Here is a 19,595-nt window from a genome sequence, read left to right on the forward strand (position 1 = left end):
AGTGGTCCCATAGCTGCAGGAGTGGGCTTCAAAAATTTTAGCAACATGTTCTCTGCCCAGTTGCTGGGTGGGCGTGGCCATGGTGGGTGTGGTTTAGTTGGCCTCCTGCACCACGATGGGGGACGGGAGCGTTTTTGCCCTCCCTGGGCTCCGGAGGCTTTCCTTGAGTTTCCGGGAGGGTGAAAATGGCCTCCCCAGGCTCCGGAGGTCCTCTGGAGGTCGGAAACATTTCCCGAAATTCCGGTAGGCCTGTTTTTTGCCCTCTCCAAGCCTCCATATGTGTCCTGCACTTACCTGCATCCAAAATCAGCTGCATGGGGACTCCTGGGAGGGGTGGGGTGGGGCAGGTGGGGCCAGCCCGGAGTGGGATTTGGGAATTCTCTGAACTGCACAGAATCTTAGCTAGAGGTTCTCCCAAACCCCTGAGAACCCCCAGCAGCCCACCCATGCATAGCTGACTTGGCTTTAACCAGAGGGCCCGCTATCCTATTGGACAGCCATCTGTCTGGAATAGTAGAGGGTCACCTGCTTGAGCAGGGGGCTGGACTAGAAGACCTCCAAGGTCCCTTCCAACTCTGTTATTCTGTAATTCTGTGATGGTCCAGCGTCTTCACAACCGCCTCACCCTGTGCAGAAACTGGTCTGGGTTTTTCCCCCTCCGTCTTCCATGCCCTGGCTCACATCTGACACCATCCTCTCTTTTAGCACGCAGCAGTTTTATTGTCCGAACCCTGATCTCCTCATGCTGATGGGCCACGGGGTGACCTTTGCAATTAACCACTAATGGGAAAAGAACTGTCAGGAAAGAGCCATCTGTACAAGTGAAGGGATAATGAAGACTGAGGGGGAAACAGGGAATAGAAAGACAAGGGAGAAACAGAACTAACCTTCACAACATGAGAGCTTGCTGTGTGCTCCTTGCAGGTGGTAGCGACAAGCTGGTGTGAGCTGTCAAACTCCACAAGAAATAATTGGAAACCTACACTCCCCCCCCCCCTCTTCTTAAAGTAGGAAGATAAATTGGGGCATTGAAATGTATTTGCACATTTAGAAGAGAAGGTTGTTTGAAGGGCACGGAAGCCCTGAAGAGTTGTGTGAGAGATGGAGACGCTATTGGGCTGCACATAATAGAGTTACTGCTCAATTCTTGTCCTAGACTTCTTCCATTAGCAGTCCCGGAGGTAGCGATCACCTAATTTGGGTTTGACTTTCAAGATTTCACCTAACATACCCTTTTTAACTCATTGCTCCTTCCAACACCTAAAGGTAGATGTTGGTCCTTTACTCTGTCAGGTTCCTAAACTGGACTATTGAGGCCTTCTTCGTGCAGCAAGGCCACTCCTGCGTCACACGTTTGTGGTTGTTATTATCCAACACCAATAATTGGAATAAGGAATGTGTAATGATTTAGTCGTTTGCAAAGAGAAGTAATGTAATCTCTTGATGGACAAGGCTGTGGACCAGCCATGATCAGTGGAGAAATTCAGAGCGGTTGTTGTGACGTAGGCTTCCTGAGACAGTAAAAAGCACACAATTAGTCCCAAAAACTCTCTTTTTATTTCAACGGCTGTGAATTCTGTTCACTCCCAGCCCATGATGAGTCACAAATAATGTGTACAGAGTCCCGACAGAAGTCTGCCACAATCCTTCGGGATAAGGAGGCTCCAACTGGTCCAGAATGCGGCCGCGCGGGTGGTTATGGGCGCAACTCGTTGTGCTCACGTGACACCCCTCCTGCGCGAGCTACACTGGCTCCCAGTGGTCTTCCGGGTGCAATTCAAGGTGTTGGTTACCACCTTTAAAGTGCTCCATGGCATTGGAACTGGGTATCTTCGAGATCGTCTTCTGCCACCAGTAGCCTCCCACCGGCCAGTCCGCTCCCACAGAGAGGGTCTCCTCAGGGTGCCATCGGCCAAATTATGTCAGCTGGCGACACCCAGGGGGAGGGGCTTCTCTGTGGGAGCCCCTGTCCTTTGGAATGAACTGCCCCCGGAAATTCGTAAGTTCTCCAATCTCCGTGTATTTCGCTGTGCCCTCAAAACCTTGTTGTTCCGCCAGGCTGGGCTATCAATGTAAAGATTTTAATCGGTTTTAAATATGGGATTTTAAATTTGGGAGTTTTATAATTGAGCCAATTATTTAATAATTTTAAATTATTTTTAAATTTTGTCTGTCTTTGTGCTTTTAATCAGGCTGTACACCGCCCTGAGTCTTCGGGAGAAGGGCGGTATAGAAATAAAATAAAATAAATAAATAAATAAATAAATAAATAAATAAGCACCCACCTTTATCTCCCTTGACACGCTGCCAAAGACCTAATTGCCAATTAGCTTTGCAAGGCCACATGGAGCACAGAGTCAAAACGGAGCTTCAGAATTTAAACCGACCAGCACGAACAAGTTGCTTCCTGCAAAGGCCCATGTGCCTTTGCTCCTCCTTTATGCCTTATGGGAGGGGCTAATCATCTCCAAGCCTTACTCCCGAGTCACCCCATTTGTCTTAACTATTCTTGCCTTCTGGCAGCTCTGCGCATGCGTGCACTGGGAACAGACTGCCCCTCTTCCTCTGCCTTACTGATGTCTGACTCTGGAGGCTCCGGAGTCAGCATATAACTCCCAGATGGCCGTGGCCCCATCTCTGCCTCCGACTCAGAGCCCTCATCAGAGCATTCTCCAGACTCCAGGACTGGCCCATGTTCCTCCCCAGCCTCCTCACTGTCCATATCTGCTGCCAGCTCCACAGGCCGCCAACCGACCACAACAGCAGTTGCTCTCAGAAACATTATTTTTTATGGGTGAGTCTGCTGGAACAATATAGCCACAGTGTATTTTGCAAATGCAACCTGATACCTTATCATTTAATTTGACCAGTACCGTAGCTACTGGTCATGGCTTCCATGACAGCTATGGACCTGACCCAGTTAATTCATGGCCCTACCCACACGGGGGGGAAACACACTGGATCTGGTTTTTGTCTCTGGACAGTGGTTGAGTGATCTTGAGATAGGGGATATAGTTACTGAGCCCTTGTCATGGTCAGATCACTCTCTCCTTCGTCTCGACCTTCAAACCGCTGCACCCCATTGTAACGCTCTCTACATGGGGCTCCCCTTGAGGAGCACCCGGAGGCTTTTTTTTTTTTTAATTTGATTTATATGCCACCCTTCTCCGGAGACTCAGGGCGGCTTACAATGCATTAAGCAATAGCCTTCATACTTTTGTATATTTATACAAAGTCAGCTTATTGCCCCCTCAGACTGGGTCCTCATTTCACCTACCTTAGAAAGAATGGAAGGCTGAGTCAACCTTGAGCCTTAGAGAGATTCAAACCAGCAGAAATTGCAGGCAGCTGTGTTAATAACAGGGTGCACTAAACCACTGTACTATCAAGGCTTCAACTGGCGCAGAGTGCGGCCACGTGGGTGGTAATGGGAGCGACATGGCGTTCCCACATAACACCCCTCCTGCGCGAGCTGCATTGGCTCCCGGTAGTCTTCCGGGTGCGCTTCAAGGTTTTGGTTACCACCTTTAAAGCGCTCCATGGCTCAGGACCTGGGTACTTGCGGGACCGCCTACTACCACCAATAGCCTCCCACCGGCCGGTACGCTCTCATAGAGAGGGGCTCCTGCGGGTGCTGTCGACCAAACAATGTTAACTGGCGGCCCCCAGGGGGAGAGCCTTCTCTGTGGGGGCACCTACTATCTGGAACGAGCTCCCCCCGGAGATACGGAGGATCCCGTATCTGCGCACCTTCTGCTGCGCTCTAAAGACCTTTTTATTTCACCAGGCGGGCCTGGCCTAACTTTCTCCCTCTTTTTAAACAATTTTAATATTTTAATATTTTTAATATTTTAATATTCAAAGTTTAAATTTGTTTTAAATTCATTGGGGTTTTAATTTGTCTGGGCCAAACTATTTAATTCGATTTTATTTTTGCTTTTTAAATTTTGTATGTATGTATTTTATTGTTGGCTGTTCACCACCCTGAGTCCTTCGGGAGTAGGGTGGTATATAAATCAAATAAAAGTAAAGTAAAGTAAAGTAAAGCTAATTTGTAATTATTCAAACAGATTTCTATATTGGCTTCACATCTTCTGTTGGCCCAGTCAATATTCTGTCGAAAGAAGGAAAGGATGGATGAAGCTGAGGAACTATGAGTGGTGCCCCATCTTAGCAACCTTAAGACTTGGGGATTTCAACTCCCAGAATTCCCCAGCCAGGATGGGGAATGGCTAGTGTTACAAGAAGTCTCCTACAAAGAAACACCTTCTAAATATTTTTCTTTAATGTTGTAATTTTTTGTTTGTTTATTTCAAGGGGGTGGGGTGGAATATGGGTCCATTACATAATATGCATGTAGGTAGTCTTGCCATCCATCACAGCCAGTGGCATTTACTGTCATAACATTTGAGCATTTGAGGTTAATGTTTTATTTCAGTATCTTTTTTTATGTACCTTGTTCAAATGCCATCCTGGTGTTTTTTATGATTCAGCGCTGATGACAATATAAACTAAATATTAGACATCAATAAGTTTAGTTCCTTCAGAATAGCAACAAAAAAAAATGTGACCATTAAAAAGAACCAAAGTGCAGAGGCAATCTAATTCTATCTACCTGATGAAATGGAGATGTTGTTATCACAATGACCGGTATTGTGGATTATAATCTCTTTAGAGCAGTGGTGAAATCCAATTTTTTTTACTACCGGTTCTGTGGGCATAGCCTGGTGGGCATGGCTTGATGGGCATGGCAGGGGAAGGATATTGCAAAATCTCCATTCCCTCCCCACTCTGGGGCCAGCCAGAGGTGGTATTTGCCAGTTCTCCGAACTGCTTAAAATTTCTGCTACCAGTTCTCCAGAACCTGTCAGAACCTGCTGGATTTCACCCCTGCTTTAGAGGTTGTATTATACTTATTACACAGGTTCAAGTAAAACATGCTAAAATAGCTGGGGGTTTTGTGACATTCATAAGTAACAACCATGATTTACTGACCAAACTATAATTACTTGCATCCATATAATGGGTGGACCAAAGGTTTGTTCTTCAAAGATTTTGGGCTCCTACTAGAGCCCATCATCAGGAAATTTCTTTGCAGAATATATGCACTGGGCTGTTCTACATGAAATATTTATATGGTGCCTGGTTGTGTGCTATTAAAATTAATGACTAAAAATATAAATCAATAACTAAAATTAAAAACTAATTAACAACTAAAAGCTAAACATAATCAGTCACCACATAATTATAATATGTATCAACTATGGAGTTTTCCCCTTATACTGTATTTGACTAATACTTCTAATATGCACATTTTGACAAGTGTTTCCTAATATGTATTTATGTGTGCATGTTCTCCTAAGACAGGGATGTCAAACTCGTGGTGTCATGTTGTCGTCACCTGACATATCGTGATTTTTTTCCCCCTTCACTAAAGAGGTGGGGGTGGCCAGCGTGTGGTGCATCTTAGGACACCCCTGTCCTAAGATGCTCATTTCTATGTGTAGTTGCTTGTCGACTCAACAAATGTGTGTCTCTAAGAACGGAACTTAATCTTTCCCCTGGTATAGCTGACAAAGTGAGGAGAGCCCGTGGCTTAGAGGTTAATACATCTACCTAATATGCAAGTAGCCTGGGTTCTTCAAATCCCAGAAGGGTATGGTTAGCTGGTGACAGCTAAATAGCTCGAAATAGATCTATACTAGTCTCCTTTTATTTTTTTGTCAGTAAAACATAAATTCAACACTAAGCACAGAACCTCCTTACCAAGACCTATGGATTATGTCCTCACTGGAGTTGGGTATAGTTTCTAAACTATATCAGGCATTGTTAGAAAACATATGAAGCTTCCCCCTCACTCTGTGAATTACCCTTGGAGCCTGGCCTCCCATAAAAGCAGAAACATCTCCAGATGTTTGCAACTCCAGGTTGCTCTTTGTCATGAGTTCCTGCTTCTTTAGGGACTAAAAGTGTGTTAACTGGCCTGTAACTATCCCATTTCATGTTCTAGTTTAAAAACGAAATTAGCACCAATAACTGCTGGTTCTGTCATAATAACGAATGAGTTGCTGGGAGGAGATCAGTCTTGAGTATTTTTTCAGAGAAGCTTTAAATCCTATCCTATCCTGTCCTCATTCTGTTCTGTTCTGTTCCGTTCCGTTCCGTTCCCTTATTCCTTATTCCATATTCCTTATTCCTTATTCCTTATTCCTTATTCCTTATTCCTTATTCCTTATTCCTTATTCCCTATTCTATTCTATTCTATTCTATTCTATTCTATTCTATTCCATTCCATTCCATTCCATTCCATTCCATTCCCTTATTCCCTATTCTATTCTACTCTACTCTACTCTACTCTACTCTACTCTACTCTACTCTACTCTACTCTACTCCTTATTCCTTATTCCTCATTCCTTATTCTATTCTATTCCTTATTCTTTATTCCCTATTCTATTCTATTCTATTTTTATTTCAGAGAAGGATGTGTGATGCGAACATCCCTTTAAATGTAAGATGTTGTCTCAAAATCTGTGCCAGTTTGAATGAGATGCAAATACAGATTTACCAGGGAAAATTTCTCATTCTTGCTGCAGCTAACCAAATTATCTCCTTGTTAATACTACACAACAGGGGGAAGAAATGATAACGGACTGCAGTGTCCCAAAGACGGATTCAATCCCTAATATTTGAATAAAGACTATTTCTATTCCTTGTCCTTACATCCTTCACGTTTTACAAAACGAGCTTCTTAGCACCTACATTTCAATCTCTGGGCCCCCGTGTGACTCGCCCTTAACCATAGCCAGCCAAATCAACAGCATCTGCTAGGTGGGAATTGAACATATTTGTCCAATTTTTGAAATGAGGTACAATTGTGTCTACAGGTCCCTGGGGAAGGAAAAGGGATTGGCAACTGCTTAATATCCATGCTGAACAAAATATTCATAGTGCCAGCCCTGAGGCTTCTAATGCAGATAGTGAATGTGATTGAATTTTTAATCCTCTTGCCCATATGCGGCCTCCAATCTGTTCAGGATTGTTAAAATTCCAAAGTATTGTGCTGCACCCTCCCTGAAGGATAGAGGGAAGAATTAAGGGTGGTGTCTGGAACAGATGGGGTGTCAGGAACTGAAAGACAGAAAAAAAACTCATTTTAAAAAAGAGATGATAGTTAACTCCTTGCATGCTTGATAGACAGGAGGCAGGATAGATGGATCCCATCACAAGGATTCCTTCTTCCAGGCTTTTCAAAGGCACCGAACTAAGAAAGTAAGAGAATAAACGGAGAAAGATTGTGATGTGCCCAGAGTAAGACATCTATTCTCAGGTTGGACTCCAGGATTCATCGGTCGTGAGAAACAGGCCAGGGACTCAAGAGTCACAATGTGGCTGAGTTGGTGCTGGCACATTTTGAAGGCAAGGATGTCATTCAGCTGCTGAGCAACTCCCTCTTGCAATGGTGGATTGCTACCTGGATCGACGAACTGATAGCAGTTGCTTCAGGCTCCACCCACCCACGCCAGAAACTTCTGCGCATGCACAGAAGCATTGTGGGCAAGAGAGCGAACCGGTAGTGATGGGTTTTGCAACCCACTACTGCTCTATTGGTCTTAAGATCACTGATTGATTGATTGATTGATTGATTCATTCATTCATTGGACAAGTTTATATGGCTGTCCATCTCACAGAACAAGGATGCTGGGCAGCTATAACCTACAATTCAAAAATGTCACAGCTGCTAAAAACTTAAGAAATAAACAAACCCAAAATTGGAGGAGAAGAGCATCCATCTGTAAAACCATTTTGCAGGCTACTGATGAGTGTACAAGGTTGCTGGAAAAACCATGTTATCTGGTTCTTTCTGAAAGGCTAACAAGGATGGGACAATCTATATTCTGTAATAAACCTGATGAACTAGAGCAGGGGTCTCCAACCTTGGCAACTTTAAGACTTGTGGACTTCAGTTCCCAGAATTCCTCAGCTAGCAAGAATTTCAGTGGAAGAAAATGAACATTGGGTTTCCCTAGTACAGGGCTCTCCAACCTTGGCAACTTTAAGGTTGTGGACTTCAATTCCCAGAATTCCCAGCATTGCTGGCTGGGAAATTCTGGGAATTGAAGTCCACAAGTCTTAAAGTTGTCAAGATTGGAGAGCCCTGTACTAGTGAAACCCAATGTCCATTTTTTTCCACTGAAATTGGTTTGGGATCATGCTGAATTCACATCATCTCCAGAACATCCCGGTATAAGGCCTTGATGGGGCATAGAAGTGAGTCCATAGCACAAAAGCAGTTTATAACAATGTAAGAGACTGTGTCATTGTGTAATTACTATGAAATATCAAGGTTGTATCTCATCTTTGTGACCATAGCTGAAACCTTGTGAGAAAGAAGCCAGAGAACTTTCAATGGTAACAAACAAAGACAGAAAATAATAATAATAATAATAATAATAATAATAATAATAATAATAATAATAATAATAATTATTATTATTATTATTATTATTATTATTATTATTATTATTATTATTATTATTATTATTATTATTATTATTATTATTTTATTTCTATACCGCCCTTCTCCCGAAGGACTCAGGGCAGTGTACAGCCTATTAAAAACACAAAACAACATCAGTTAAAATAGTTTAAAATTATTAAATAAATTCGGCTAAATGTTTAAAACCCCAGAAATTTAAAACCCAATTTAAAAATGTTATGTTGATAGCCCAGCCTGGCGGAACAGCAGGGTCTTGAGTGCACAGCGAAATACCCGGAGGTCGGAGAACTTACGAATTTCCGGGGGCAGTTCATTCCACAGGGCTGGGGCTCCCACAGAGAAGGCCCTCCCCCTGGGTGTCACCAGCCGACATAACTTGGCTGATGGCACCCTGAGGAGACCCTCTCTGTGGGAGCGGACTGGCCGGTGGGAGGCTACTGGTGGCATCACGTGGGCGCAATGGGTTGTGCCCCTAACCACCCGCGCGGCCGCATTCTGGACCATCTGGAGCCTCCAAGTGCTCTTCAAGGGGAGCCCCATGTAGAGAGCATTACAATAGTCCAGCCGGGAGGTGACAAGGGCGTGAGTGACTATGCGCAAGGCGTCCCGGTCCAGAAAGGGCTGTTCTACTTTTGAAAGCTTGTTTGTTGGTCTGGATTATGTAGTATATTTCTTTCAGGAATATCCCAGCAGTGCTTTTTTCCAAAAGGCAACTGGACTTTGTTTTTTTCTTGAAGTTTCCCTTCTCAACCAAGAAGCTTCTTCAGCTCTGAAGAAGCACTTTTGGGAGAACCATGACCTGGATAACTGAGAATCTCCATAGACATTTCTTTCAGGAACTTCTTCCTATTTTTGCTAATAGTTTTAGCAATTTTACCTAATTTTGAGATGGAAGGAAGGAAGGAGGGAAGGAGGGAAGGAAGGAAGGAAGGAAGGAAGGAAGGAAGGAAGGAAGGAAGGAAGGAAGGAAGGAAGGAAGGAAGGAAGGAAGGAAGGAAAAAAAGATGGATAGATGGATGGATGGATCATATGGAAGAAAGAGGTGAATGGGTAAGATGAAGAAAGGAAAGGAGGGAAGGAAGGAAGGAGGAAAAGTGGATGGATGGATCATAGAGAGGATGGAAGAAAGAGGTTAATGGATAAGATGAAGGAAGAAAAGGAAGGAAGGAAGGAAAAGATTGATGAATGGATGGATGGATGATAGGGGGGATGGAAGAAAGAGGTGAATGGGTAAGATGAAGAAAGGAAAGGAGGGAAGGAAGGAGGAAAACGATGGATGGATGGATGGATGGATGATAGGGAGGATGGAAGAAAGAGGTGAATGGGTAAGATGAAGGAAAGGAAGGAAGGAAGGAAGGAAGGAAGGAAGGAAGGAAGGAAGGAAGGAAGGAAGGAAGGAAGGAAAAGATGGATGGATGGATGGATGGATGATAGGGAGGATGGAAGAAAGAGGTAAATGGGTAAGATGAAGAAAGGAAAGGAAGGAAGGAGGAAAAGGATGGATGGATCATGGGGAGGATGGAAGAAAGGGGTAAATGGAAGGAAGGAAGGGGCTCTTTGTCACCAGTTCTAGTCCTGCAGGATATTCACTATCACCCAGTTTATTCTTGCCTTTTTATCAATAGTTTGGACATACTTGCAAACAGAGCCCTATGCTGAATCAACTTCTTTTTTTCTTAAATGGAGCCAACACAATTTGGCAGGATGTCCTCTTGCAAATATCATATGGGACTTGGGAGCCTCAAGGATTCTGCTGGGCCTTTTCAGGTCCCCTCATACTCGTCTTGACTTTTTAGTCTGAAAACAACTTGTTTTTAATGTGTAGCCATATTTGCTGGATAATCCCTGCTTATCAGCTTAACTCTGTTTATCCACTGCCTGCCTCCTGCACTTTCCTGCAGCTTGGCCATCCAGCCAGGATGGATTATGAGGCTGCAACTCTGCTTCCGGGTCCCAAAGAGCATCAGTAGAGCATCATGAAGAGAACGCCATTCTTCCCCATCCCAGAAGGCAGTCGCTTCCACTTACTCATCATGGAGATTTTAATGTGGAAAGGAGTTTGGAGGATAAGTCTAAACAACTCACCCATAGAAAACTTGTTAACTACAGCATCTCCAAGAGATGGTTCCAGTGCCTCAATTCTGAACAGAGAGGATAAACAAAATCAGATTGACATTTAAAAAAATAAAATTTACATATGAACAAATACGTTTCAGATGCAGCTGCAAAATATTTTTTTGATAAATGATTTTAATAAAACAGATGCTCACCTATCTGTTTTACTGAGATTAAAACTAGATGGCACCATTGGATGGCTCTTCAGCAGGAGTGAAATCCAGCAGGTACTGACAGGTTCTGGAGAACCGGTAGCGGAAATTTTGAGTAGTTCGGAGAACCGGCAAATACCACCTCTGGCTGGCCCCAGAGTGGGGTGGGAATGGAGTTTTTGCAGTATCCTTCCCCTGCCACGCCCACCAAGCCACACCCACCAGGCCACACCATGGCCACCAAGCCACAGCCACAGAACTGATAGTAAAAAAATTTGGATTTCACCACTGCTCTTCAGTAAGTGCTTAGTCATGAGGTTACTTATGTTGACGGTGCCCTCCCCTCAGTTTTCTTGGCACCCACAATCCCCAATTAGCACAGGAAGCTAGAGTAACACAAATTGACCTCCAATTCATTTCAACGTCACCTGCATCCTGACTTGGTATTTTGGCAAATCAAAACTCGTTTCTCTTGGTTTTGGCTGATGCTCCATCTTACCGCTGATCTGCACATGTTGCACAGTTTAAATATGACCTTAGTATGGGAAAGTTCATCCAGATGTAGATGAATGACAATCCCCAATATCTGTAGTCAGCAAACTGGATGGAAAGGATCCCGGGAATTTTTGTCTAGCTGTACCTGGAGAGCTAGAAATTCTCTTGTGTCATAGAACATAGAATAATAGAGTTAGAGTTGGGACTTAATGGTCTTCTAGTCCAACCTCTTGCTCGAGTAGGAGACTGTATACCATTTCATACAAATGGTTGTCCAGTCTCTTTTTGAAAACCTTCAATGATGTAACACCAACAACTTCTGAAGGCAAGCCTTTCGACTGATTGGTGGCTCTCATCGTTAGGAAGTTCTCCTTAGTTCTAGGTTGCTCCTCTCCTGGATTAATTTCCATCCATTATTTCTTCTCCTGCCTTCTGGTGCTTTGGAAAATAGTTTGACCCCCTTGTCTTTGTAGGAGCCCCTCAAATATTGGAATACTGCCATCATGTCATCCCTAGTCTTTCTTTTCAGTAGATTAAAGGTAAAGGTAAAGGTTCCCCTTGCACATATGTGCTAGACATTCCCGACTCTAGGGGGCAGTGCTCATCTCCGTTTCAAAGACGAAGAGCCAGCGTTGTCCGAAGACGTCTCCGTGGTCATGTGGCTGGCATGACTCAACGCCAAAGGCACACGGAACGCTGTTACCTTCCCACCAAAGGTGGTCCCTATTTTTCTACTTGCATTTTTAACATGCTTTCGAACTGCTAGGTTGGCAGAAGCTGGGACAAGTAACGGGAGCTCACCCCGTTATGCGGCACCAGGGATTCGAACCGCTGAACTGCCGATCTTTCGATTAACAAGCTCAGCATCTTAGCCACTCAGCAACTGCGTCCCTTAGTTTAGTAGACTAGATGTACCCAATTCTTGTAACCATTCTTCATACCTTTTTAGCCTCCAGCCCCCTAATCATTTTGTTGCTCTTATTTGCACTCTTTCCAGAGTCCCAACATCTGTTTTTGTATTGTGGTGACCAGAACTGGATGCGGTATTCCAACTGTGGCCTTACTAAGGCTTTAAGGTATGGGCTACCTTACTTAAGATCGTTAAGGTATATAGGCTAGAAAAATCAAAACACTGCACCTAAAGAAATATTGAAAAAAACCCCTTTTATGCAAAGAGATTTTATTCCAAAGACTGAAAGCTCAGTTCTACCAAAGACATCTTGCCTTGACTCAATTCTGGCTGAACGTATCTCTGGAAGTAGGTCAAACCCATCCAATCCGCTAGACAGTGTAGAGGCAACTTTAGGCAAGCTAACACTACAAAAGGGTTAAGTGAACACATCTACCCACAGACCCTCTTCCCTGTTTCTACCAAAGACCCTCTTTAAGCACCCTGGGGTCTGGCCTCCTTCTCAGCTCTCCAGCTCCTCTCCTCCTCCCTCTGCAGAGGACCTGTCCTCACTTTCAGGAAATCAGGGCTGCTGCAAGTTCCTTGGAGGAACCCTGGCAAGAAGACCTTCTGCTTTCAAATATCTTCACATCTAAAGAAAAAAAACCCCAACCCTCAAGAATCCTTTCTCCACTCAAGGAATCCTTCTGCTTTGAAATCTCTCAGTCAGGGAGGTCAGTTTTGCCCAGCTGAATATGTTTCTCGGTGATGCTTTTGCATCTGCCAGCAAAGCTCTCCAAAAGTCTAGCTCAGCAGCTGTGCTTCAGAACCTTTGCACGGAATTACCTGTGAACATCTGGCTCAAGGTAAGAGGAATAAAATATCCTACCTCGCCTATCCTACCAACTCTTCCTAGTTTCTTTTAAGATGTTAAGAGTGATTCGTTTAACCAAATCTGTTTAGGATGAATCTGTTTTCTTTGTTACCTTTCTTATGTCTAGGAGATCTGCCTTTCTTGGACTTTTCAATATATTACGTTTGCGTCGCAGCACCCATATAAAATCCTGGTTTAATTACCATATAAAGAGGTTCAGGCATTTCTGTCATAAGAGAACACAATCCAGGAATCTGGTGGGGGGGGGGGGGAGCCATTTCAATATGTATTCTGAATACTATTATAAAAGGTTTGAATACGCTGCAGAACAAGTTGGTCAAAACATTTTTTTGTATTTTATGACTTATTTATTTAACCTGCTCAAACTGATTTTTTTGTCATTTAAAACCTAAAAGACTATCTGTACACTAAAATAGGGAATCAAATGTTACTGAGTTTAATTTTAAAAAATAAATAAAAGTATTATGGAACATCACTGATATTGTTGATAATTATTTTTGTCTCACAAAGTAATTTTTTTAAAAAAAAATACAGTTTCAAAAGTGAGTTTTGGTTCTAATATTTTTGCAATTTTATGTATTCCCTTTGATTGCTTGCAAACCAGATTTTTTAAAAAAGGAACATTTTTTCTTTAACGTGTAGATCAGCTTAAGGGGCTGCCCCTCAAGCTGTTCTAAGAGCACCCCCTGCCTGCAGACACAACTACAGTATCCTCTATAGTTTCGATCCTTGGCCCTTCTCATCCGCACGCTTCTCTCCTTTTCTTCCTTTCCTGACATTTAAAATACTATTCTGTCCAAACGACCAAGTGACTCATATCTCAAGTCTCCTTAAAGTGTAGGTAACAAATGTGTCAGCACACGCAAGGAATCGCTCTGCCATTGGAGGGAACTGACATGATTGTAGAACCAGTAATTTTGTTTCCTGGAGCAGTGGTCACCAACTAGTGGTCCACGGACCACTGGTGGTCCGTGAGAAAATTTTGGTGGTCAGCAGAAAATTATTTGCATTTTTTATATTGCACTAAATACTATTTATCTTTTTTTAAAAAATTCATATTAGTGGTCCACGGGATTTAAAATTATGAATTTAGTGGTTCCTGAGGTCCGAAAGGTTGGTGACCCCTGTCCTGGAGTATCCACTGAAGAAACAAGAGAAAAAGGAGAAATAGGGCCTGTGGCTAGTTTCCAAACAGCTGGTCACAGATGATACACATCTGATTCTCACTTATTTTGTTCCTCCACCCCTTCTTTAGCCTTTCCACCAGTGCAGTTGCAGTTAGAAAACACTGGACATCCTACCTGTTGATCAAGGAAAGTGACAACTTCTATTCTAGATGGATTTTCAAGTGATACCAATTTTGGCAGGATCCAAGTGGCCGACTAACACAAATAAAATGTCTACCGTGTTTCACCAAAAATAAGACTGGGTCTTATATTAATTTTTACTCCAAAAGACACATTAGGGCTTATTTTCTGGTTAGGACTTATTTTGGGGGAAATACAGTACTAAATGCACCCATCTGGTTGACAATCTTAACTGGGGCTTATTTTGGGGGTAGGGCCTGAAAAATCTTGCTAGGACTTATTTTCTGGTTGGATCTTATTTTTGGGGAAACGATCTATTTGTCTTCTGTAGTGTTTAAACTGCTAATTAACAATCCATTACATTTAAGAAAGCCCATTCCGTGTCTTATTAACTCCCAGGTCTGCAGCACAGAAAATGTCTGGGCCACAGATGTGTCTGCCTTGCCGGTTTCTTCTGGTCATGTGCCTCAGCCATCCTTTAATCATGGCTGTTGGTTTACAGCAAAACCTGAAGAATGAGATGTTCCGTTTCTATCACATGTTGATGCTTGCAGAGGGCAAGGAAACGACAATCTCTCTCTCCAAAGGGATGCCTCAAAGGTGAGGGGCCCGTCTTTTCCTTTCCACTTTGGGTAGATTCCACAGCCACCTTCTTCTACAGAATTGTTTTTGTTTATGGGTTTGAGATGAAAGCCTTTTGTCCAAGGGTTTGTCTTATGACATCCCTCAGGTTCCCAAACTGTGTTGAGAGGGAACAACTTCAGCAATCAAGTGTTGTTTTAACATGGACCTTGGAGAAGGTTTTCAAAAACCAACTTCCCATGGAGCTCTGGCCTTCCCACATTTATAGGAAGATGCTTTGATTCTTCTGAGATTGATTAAAACTTGCGTATAAACATGCTGTTTCCAAAATAAAATAATCACAGGAATTCTTTTAGCTAAATAATGCCATCAAATCTTTGGCTATATTGTTTATGTTAAGTTTGTCTGGTCTTTCCCCACCCCCACCCCCCTTCTGTGATGTAAAATGAACACAAATCCATTCATTTCCAGGTGCTATTTTGTTCTAAAAGAAAGCAAAACCTCTTCATTCTTCACAGTGAGAGTAACCCCATGTGACATCCCCATTGAGTGGAGTATACGAGTCCCTAAGACATCGGCAGACCATTTTGGGAAAACAATTTCTGGTATGCAAGAGGGAAGTTGAATCTCTCTCTCTCTCTCTTTCTCCCCTTTTCCTTCTTCCATTCCATTTCTCTTTCTCTTAACAGAGAGATCTAGTTAGTGCATGAAAGGAAGATTGACTTAGATTCATTTGGAACCTGATTTGTACCAACAAGATTTTTATCCATAATTGAAACTTTAACATTGAAGTCTCAGCACCAGGAAAATCCCTTCTGGAACTGGAAGCTAACAAGACCTGGTTAATACTTGGAGGGGAGACTTCAAGAAGTAACCTAGATTAGAAAGTTTAAAAATAATGGTAGAAGGCAACAATAGAAACCCCTTCCATTGTGCTTTCTGAAATATTAAATATGACGTGAATGTCAGACCTGGAAGCCATCTTTTACATTTGGGCCTTCAGGCCTGCCACATATTCTTCTGTATGAGAATGGGAGGCGGGATTGCATAGAGTATGGGTGATACGTAGTCAAAATAACATTCCTTTCTCAGAGAATCAAGGACAACTTGCCCTGGGCCCTGGAGTCAGATGACTGGGAGGTGTCTCCAGTTTGGACAGTGGATGATTTGACCATGTGATGGACATGTGGGTGCTGGGCAGGGACTTGAACTTTCACTTGGGTGAGGAAAACCTGGAAGCTTTCAGATTCGGGTTTTCCCAGATGTGCCAATATGACATCTTCAATAAAAAAGAACTTTGAGGAAACTCTTATTTCCTTTGAGGAAACAAGTCTTATTTCGTTGTGGGTGTTACTTCGAACCTTGACCTGGAATCTGTTTCCAGATTCCCAAAACCAAAACAGGCAGGAAGTGTAGACTTTCTCAAGGTATCTACATTGTATTCACTGTCAGTGTATGCTTTTCCTATCTCCATTAACTTTAAAAGCTTTGTCTGTCTTCTGTTTCATTGGCAGGTAATTCGAATGCTCAGGAAGTCCTCCGATTCCAGAAGGGCCCCAAGTTGGTGCGGACTCTCTTTAGTTATCGAGGTAATTCAGTAGAAAACTACACAGGAGCATCTCACCATTCCGCAGTCTACATGCTTGAATTCCTCTCCATTGAGAAAGACACCCAGATTAAAGCATATTTGACCACGGACTCCAAATCGGATCACTTTTATCCAGAACTGCCGATGGATCCCCGCATTGACGTCATTGGGATTGGTCCCACCACAGTAACTCTGGCTTGGAAGCAGAGTCCGAGCATCCTGCCACCCCAAGGAAACATTCATTATTGTCTCCTGGTGAACAAAAACTACAATTTCAAGACTTTCTGTGCAGCAGAAACAGCAACACAACCTACAGGGGTGAAACTGTCTCCTTCTTTGGTGAGCTTGCCTTCCACAGGTAGCCTCCCATCTCAGGAACCGAAAGCCCCGTCCAAGAGCAAAGTCAGCATGAGTCACAAAGGTGGTAATGCACAGGTGAAACAAGTTTGTGTGGGGCTCACAAATACCTACACAGTGTCCCACTTGACTCCTGGCATTCAGTACTACTTTGACGTTTTTGTCGTCAATTTCCTCACCAACACCAGTGCTGCTTATACTGGAGCCTTCGCCCGGACTCTTGAAAATCCTGAGTCCAATGTGAGCAAACTGAAGGACGGGAAGGTGATTCAGTTGAGACTGGATGGGAGGAAGCAGCCCTTTTACAATTTGCTGTACCAGGCAACGCAGAAGCAGGTTCGGTTTGCCTTCCAGTCTTGCAGTGGGCAACTCCTAGTGGAAATATCCAAGGACGGGGAAGTCTTGATGTCAGAGAGATTTGCTGGCTTGAGGCATTTCATCCTGAAAGGAAGGTTGGGAGATACCTACCTGGTCCATCTGTGGTCCGCTGAGACTTCAGCTGCATCCGTGAAGGTTCAGGTGTCCTCTCTCTTCCATAGGTCTTTCTTCCCAGCTCTCCCAGAGAGTTTAAAAATCAAATCCTTTAAGAAACTGAGGAGCTGCCATTCAGTCACCATCGCCTGGCTTGGAACTCAGGAACTGAGCAAGTATTGCATCTACAAGAAGGAGATTGAGGAGGACCAGACATGGGTGGCCACCAGGAAAGTCGATAGGTGCTCTGGGCCGGAGTCGAGGCAGAAGAGTGAAAAAGTGCTCTGCAAATTCTTCCACGATCTCAATCTGCAACGAGCTGTGACTACCGAAACCATCCGGGGCCTGGAAGCAGGGACGGCCTATCTTTTTGATGTGTATCTCATTGGGTCCTCGGGGGTGCCCATCCGCTATTACAGCAAAGTTGTGAAGACCAGGAAGAGATGTTGAGCGCCTTTCAACACCCAAGGAGAGGTCAAACTGAGAAACACCAGGCAAAAGTAACATTGGTGGTTGCCGCCTTCAGAATTAACTTGAGACACAAAATTGTGTTTGAAGTTGCAAGATTGGAGATGGACATCTTAGCTTGGAAAACTAGATTTGCTCGATTTGCTATATTTGCTCCTATAACCTCTCTCCTTTGACCCAGAGGTTTCTCCGTATAACAAAACACCTGCCACTGAAATTAAATGATTCTTTTTCAAACCCAAGCCTACAAAATCAAAAAAACCTGAGGGATGCCTACTTCGTAAGGTCAAATAATTTAGCTTTGTCTTGCAGTTTAATGCCCAAAATTCTTATCTGGAGTTTGAGGCTTGATGTAATGACCTGTTAGCAAAACTCCCCTTTTCTTACACTGTATATAAGCAAATTCTTCTCATTTGGCCCTTGCAAAAAGCTGAAAGAACTATCAGAAGAGAAATCTTGGCATAATCAGTTAACATCATGCCTCAGTATTTCTATCCATCATGTAGAGAAAACTGAAGGAGAAGTGTGCTGGTCCCCTTCCCTCTGTTCCCCCCTCCCCCATTTCATGTATATGGTTACTCTAATGGTAACTCAGAGAAAACCCAATATGTCCCGCAGTTCTCATTAGCAGTGACCAATCCATAGCCCCTTGAATTGTTCTGGTAGGCTAGGGCTAGGCTAAAGGACTGACATACCCAGTAAGGGTTATAATGGAACTATGGCTTGAGGTGACATTGTAGGAAGATAGATGATAGTCCTTGATTGCCAGAGGCTAGAAGGACTCTGGTATAATGGAATAGCAAGAGTTGGAAGGGACTTTGGTGGTCTTCTAGTCCAGGGGTCTTCAACCTTGGCAACTTTAAGACTTGTGGACTTCAACTTCCAGAATTCTGGGAGTTGAAGTCCACAAGTCTTTAGTTGCCAAGGTTGGAGACCCATGTTCTAGTCCAATCCCTGCTCAAACAGGAGACCCTAAACCAATTTGGACACGATACCTTTTCTGACCCAATTTTCTTTTAATTAAAAAGCATATACTTGTATGAGCTGCAACTCACTTCATCAGATGCCTTGACTCAAGACTTCTTTACCTTTTTACCCCTACTCGTTGAATGACCCATGGTGTCCACTGAAGTGGTGGCAAATTCTTCTGATGGATATTTTGGGTCTTAATAAGTAAGGGTTTCGTTTCTTTGAAACAGGGCTCCTCCAAATGTTTGATGAGTTCCTAACCAAGATCCAGTCTGGGTCAGTCACTGGGACCAGAAGTTTAGTCTTCTGAGCTTTCGGACTCGTGCTGGAGCCCATCCCCAGGGAACTCTTCTCTCTACTGGAATATGTTCTTTGGGCTATTTTATGTGTCATGCTTATTTGGCGCCTACCTTTTGATTGATTGGTGTGTTGATAGAAGGCATCATATAAATACTGCACAAGAGAATAGCCCAAAGCACACACTCTGCTAGAGAGAAGTTCCCTGAGGATGGGCTCCAGCACGAATCCGAAAGCTCAGAAGGCTAAACCTCTGGTCCTGGTGATTGAACCAGATTGGATCTTGCAAAATTTATCCTGGGACACGTATATTTGCCTTCATTTGTAAGTTCCTAACCAGTTTGGAATTACAGTGGTGGCCAAAATTGTGGAAATCTTTTGGGAAAAGTGTATTTTTGAGGTTTGATGGCTAATAACACCACTTTTTGTTTTGAGTTTCAAGATAATCCTATTCCACTGCTGGAATGGCCTGGGAATAGCCCAGATTGAATTAACCCAATGGAAAATCTATGG

At 43.3% G+C, this 19,595-nt stretch overlaps 1 protein-coding gene across 1 annotated transcript; it reads left to right on the top strand.

Moving 5' to 3' along the window:
• Positions 1–14,686: 14,686 nt before the first annotated feature.
• LOC117676082 (protein NDNF-like) lies at positions 14,687–19,296 on the top strand. Its single transcript, XM_034435244.2, has 3 exons — positions 14,687–14,950; positions 15,404–15,537; positions 16,447–19,296. Exons 1-3 carry the CDS (start codon positions 14,766–14,768, stop codon positions 17,796–17,798), a joined length of 1,671 nt encoding a protein of 556 aa, XP_034291135.1. The 5' UTR covers positions 14,687–14,765; the 3' UTR covers positions 17,799–19,296.
• The last annotated feature ends 299 nt before the right edge of the window (positions 19,297–19,595 follow it).

Source organism: Pantherophis guttatus, chromosome 6, assembly GCF_059756535.1.
Source record: "Pantherophis guttatus breed Tessera chromosome 6, ASM5975653v1, whole genome shotgun sequence".
Classification (NCBI taxonomy): domain Eukaryota; kingdom Metazoa; phylum Chordata; class Lepidosauria; order Squamata; family Colubridae; genus Pantherophis; species Pantherophis guttatus.